The sequence below is a fragment of the Macaca mulatta genome, chromosome 20 (assembly GCF_049350105.2).
Source record: "Macaca mulatta isolate MMU2019108-1 chromosome 20, T2T-MMU8v2.0, whole genome shotgun sequence".
NCBI classification, from domain to species: domain Eukaryota; kingdom Metazoa; phylum Chordata; class Mammalia; order Primates; family Cercopithecidae; genus Macaca; species Macaca mulatta.
The window spans coordinates 12,407,929-12,412,677 of NC_133425.1; the positions used below are offsets into that span (position 1 = coordinate 12,407,929).

At 59.7% G+C, this 4,749-nt stretch overlaps 1 protein-coding gene across 1 annotated transcript; it reads right to left on the bottom strand.

Moving 5' to 3' along the window:
• Positions 1-2,337: 2,337 nt before the first annotated feature.
• On the bottom strand, positions 2,338-4,093 carry SOCS1 (suppressor of cytokine signaling 1). Its single transcript, XM_001104595.5, has 2 exons — positions 3,964-4,093; positions 2,338-3,413 (listed from the first exon to the last, which is right to left on the bottom strand). The coding sequence occupies exon 2, from the start codon at positions 3,361-3,363 to the stop codon at positions 2,722-2,724; it is 642 nt and encodes a 213-aa protein (XP_001104595.2). The 5' UTR covers positions 3,364-3,413; positions 3,964-4,093; the 3' UTR covers positions 2,338-2,721.
• Between the last annotated feature and the right edge of the window lie 656 nt (positions 4,094-4,749).

The window sequence follows — 4,749 nt, forward strand, 5'->3', positions numbered from 1 at the left end:
TCCCTTGCGCACACAAACCCTCCTCTCACTTTTCATTCTTGTAAATTGACGTCAGCGCTGCTGAATCATGAAGCTGAGGTTTGAGAGAGATCTACACCACCCGGGAAGCCACATGGTGCTAGTGCGCGCACGCGCGCGCGCGCACACACACACACACACAGAGACACACACACACAGCCTTTTCCCCCTTCAGTGGTGCCTGCACACACTTTTAGTCACATGGGACGTGGGGTGCAGCTCCCAGGGCTTTAGGTCACTGTACCTATGTTAGTATAGATTTATTTTAAATGACTCATAAAAGGAGGAAGGGGCCAGCTCTGGGAAGTGTGATCAGAGGGGCCTTTACTCTTAGCTGTTCTGCTTCAAGTTCTACAGGGGGAATGGGTTTGGATACCCAACACTTGTGTAAGGAAAATGTGTTTTTTATACTTTTTTCAAAGAAGGGGAAAAAAAAAAAACATATCACAAGCTACCTGCTAGTTGACCCCTCCTTTGAGGAGGACCTGTTTTCCCATCTGTAAAATGGGGATGTTCACAGTACCTAAATCGGAAGGCTGGGTGTGAGCTGAATGCTTCACATAGGTGATGTGGGACCTGGGAGAGGCTCCTGCACAGTCAGTGCTACATAGAAATACAAGCAGCTGCTGCTGTTATTATTACTGTAACAGTTAGGTCCTCGGGTTGCCTAGTGGTACCCAGTCTCTGAAAAAGTCCTGAGTGGGTTTGCAAAATCCGGCTCCACCCCTTGTGGTCCTGCTTTGCCTCTCTGAGCCTGTTTTCCCATCTGTCAAATGGGGCCAGCACAGCCAGCAAGTGGTCACTAAGGGTCTGTATCACTAGTATTACAACCCGATCCCCAAGCATTGCCATCTTGGATTTCTGTTTCTCCAAACACTGCCCACAGGAGGTAACAGACAGAAAACAACAAGGACAGGACTTAATCCACCTCAGAGAAGGAAGGGCAGGGGCATGGCAAAAGAAAAAAAAAGAAAAAGCAGAGATTCTTTGGAGGTCGAGGTAAGACATCACCTCCTTCCGTTCCACTTCACCTTACTAAGGGATGAAATTGCCAAAGCTCTCTGAGATCCTAAATCTCTTCTGGCCATCCTTAAAGGCCTGGAGCCTATTTAATCCCCAAGACAGGCCTGGGCTGCTCTGGCTCTTTGACCATCAAGTTAATTTTATGCTGTACTTTCAAGTCTGAAAGGTATTATTAAGCATTAGGACACTATTATATGTGTGTCCAAGGCTGAAGAGGGCCACTTTAGCTTCTAAAGATGAAGTGTGACGTGTCCATCAGGTTGCTTAACCCTTAACCTGAAAATGACTCAGTTCACCATGTGTTGAGTTACCAGCATGGTCCATGTGTCAGGCTGGCCAAAGACACAGAAGTTGCCAGAAACCCAGGTCCTGGGCACTTTCTGGTGCTGTGGGCCAGCCCCACAAACGTCCTGGAGCCACCCTGCCCTTACCTGGCTCCTGAAAACATCAGTCTCCTATATGATGCACAGAAAGTTGCCCTTAGAAAGGTGGAGGCCCAGGGAGGCAAGGGGAATTGCCCTAGCCGCCAGCAGCACCCTCCCGCCACCACAGACCACAGAGCCTCTTTCTGGCTCCAAGTCGTGTGTTCACCAAAAAGTACACAAGACAGAACAGCGTGACAAGGAGGAAGCTAGACCCAGCCCTGTATCCCCCATCTCATCTCAAATGAGTATCCCTTGATGCTGGTTCAGAATGTGCCACTCCTCCTTCCAAAAACTCACTAATCCCCCACCCCCACCCTCTTCCTGGAAGCTGTTGTGGTCATAGAACCAAAGAAGTTTCCTCTCTGTTATCCATGTGAAGCAGATGCTTAGTGGACAGCCAAAAAAACGGCCCAAGTGTTGTCTCTGACAGGAATGGCCATTGGCAGATTTACTCAGTTTTCCCTTCTGTAGAATGGGGATAAGAGCCCGTGCCTCACAGGGTTATGCCTCTCTCTATAGGATTAAGTAAATTTAAGCATGCAAAGCACAGAATTAGGTCTGGCACAGACAAAGTGCTCAAACGGGAGCTGCTGTCTTACTGGACACACGCCAAAACTAGACCAACCGTTTCTCTCCCTGGAGAGTTGTGGGTGGAACCCTGAGGGATGCCCAGCCACAGAGCAGGCCCGGTACACCACCTGCAGCCCAGCAGGTCAGCCTTAGGACCCTCTCCCCTGGACCTGTTCAGAACCAAGTTAAACTTTTGGCCAAAGCACACGTTCTAGAAACCTTTTTTTTTTTTTTTTTTTAGAAAAAAACTTTCATAATAAAGTTTATTACCTAAACTGGCTTTAAAAAATATAAAATAGGATTCTGCACAGCAGAAAAATAAAGCCAGAGACCCTCCCCCAACCCCTGGTTTGTGCAAAGATACTGGGTATATGTAAACATGAAGAGGTAGGAGGTGCGAGTTCAGGTCCTGGCCCCAGATACAGTTAAGTTAAGCTGCTACAACAACCAGGGGGACCCCGAGGGAGCACCAGGAGGGGGAGAACCCCCTCAAGAGGTGAGAAGGGGTCTGCAGCCTCGTCTCCAGGCCTCGTCTCCAGCCGAGGGCGGGAGGCGCCTTGCCCCTACACCCACCCGCTCCCTCCAACCCAGGCAGGGGAAAGGTACCCACCCCGTAGCTCCAGGCAAATAACAGAAAATAACACGGCACCCCAGTTAATGCTGCGTGCACGGCGGGCGCGGCCGGTCAGATCTGGAAGGGGAAGGAGCTCAAATAGTCGCGGAGGACGGGGTTGAGGGGGATGCGCGCCAGGTTCTCGCGGCCCACGGTGGCCACGATGCGCTGGCGGCACAGCTCCTGAAGCGGCCGGACGCGGCGCTGGCGCAGCGGGGTCCCCAGCATGCGACGCGGCGCCGCCACGTAGTGCTCCAGCAACTCGAAGAGGCAGTCGAAGCTCTCGCGGCTGCCGTCCAGGTGGAAGCGGCCGGCCTGGAAGTGCACGCGGATGCTCGTGGGGCCCGAGGCCATCTTCACGCTGAGGGCGAAGAAGCAGTTCCGCTGGCGGCTGTCGCGCACCAGGAAGGTGCCCACGGGCTCGGCGCGCAGCCGCTCGTGTGCTCCGTGCACGCTCAGGGGCCCCCAGTAGAAGCCGCAGGCGTCGAGAAGCGCGCTGGCGCGCGTGATGCGCCGGTAATCGGCGTGCGAACGGAACGTGCGGAAGTGCGTGTCGCCGGGGGCCGGGGCCGGGGCCGGGACCGCCGGGCACGGCCGCGGGCGCGCTGGGGCCGCGGGCGAGGAGGAGGAAGAGGAGGAAGGCTCTGGCCGCCGTCGGGGCTCTGCTGCTGTGGAGACTGCATTGTCGGCTGCCACCTGGTTGTGTGCTACCATCCTACAGGAGGGGCCAGCCGGAGGGGTGGGCCATAGCGTCCGGGGGTGCGCTGCGGGGGAGACAAGGCGGTGAGCTGGGGCGCTGCGGGACCGGGCAGGTGAGCGCCCGCCGGGCAACTAGGGAGGGCGGCGCTCCCGGTGGATCCGGCCCTAGGGGGCGAGCGCGGAGCACCAAGTCCGCGCGGCACCGTTCAGCCTCAGTGGGCACAGCTAGAAAATGGGCTCTGTACTCCGCGGAACTCTTCCCGGCGGGTGGGGGCTCGGTGGAGGCGGAGTCCGGCCTCCAGGCAGCACCGAGAGGGGGGCGTGGAGAGCAGCCGGCTCCGGCTCCAGCCGTCCGGCCCCGGCTCGCCGCCCCGCGCCCGCCGCCTGCTGGCGAGGCTAGGACCCGCGCCTGGTCCGGGAGATTTGGGCTAGGACCAGAGAAAGGCTGTGCTGTGGGAGACCCGCGCGCGGGGGGCTGCCTGGGTGGGGCCGGCGGGGGCAAGGGGCGTGCCAGTCGCGACCCCATCCTGCAGCCCCCGAGGCCCGCCCGACTCCTGGCTGCCCTGGACTCCCCTTCCTCCTCCCTCCCGCCTCCTCGCCCAGGGCCCGGCTCACCTGGCGGCGGGGCGCGGGGCGCCGCGGGCGGGGCAGCGGGGGGCTCCGGGACGCTCCGGGGCGGCTCTCGCGCATGCTCCGGGACCAGGAGCCGTGCAGCTGCCACGGCCGCAGCTCACTGTGCTCGGCGCCCGCCCCTGCGCCAGTCTTTTAAACCAGCTGGGAGGCGGGGCTAGCGACGGCGGGAGGCCCCGCCCCCCGCAGGCCCCGCCCCCAGCTCCACTTTCGGTTTCTCTTTGTGCCGTGGCGTCCGGCGGGGACCGCTCGGGCCGTCTGCACCCCTCCTCTGGACCCTCTCGCGGGGCCCTCTGCCCGCCTGTTCGCACCTGCCCCAGCACCCGTCCCTCGAGGGCCCCTGGCCCCGACCCTGCGCCTTCTGGCCACTTCTCGGACGCCTCTTTCGGACTTGGCGACCCCGCTTTTGCCCCGCTACCTCGGGTTCCACTTTCTGCCGCCAGGCCCTATTGGGACGCTCCCTGACACACCCTCCTCCACCCCAGGTGTCTCCACACCCGCCGGGGACAGAGCCCTGTCCTCTCCTCCCTTGCAGCCAGATCCCCCCAGGAGACCACAGAACCTGTCCCCAACCCTGAGCCTGACGCCACCCCTAGACCCCTTCCTAGCCCCTGCTTCAGCCGCCATCGACTCCCTCAGTCGCCCTCCCTCCTGTCCCGAAGCCCTGCCGGCCGCTGCCTCTGGTCTTGGCTCGGGCTTCCCGGGAAGCAGCGGCCTGACCACAAGCTTCAGAGGAACCCTGGTGGCGCGGGCGCCTCCACCCCGGCCCAG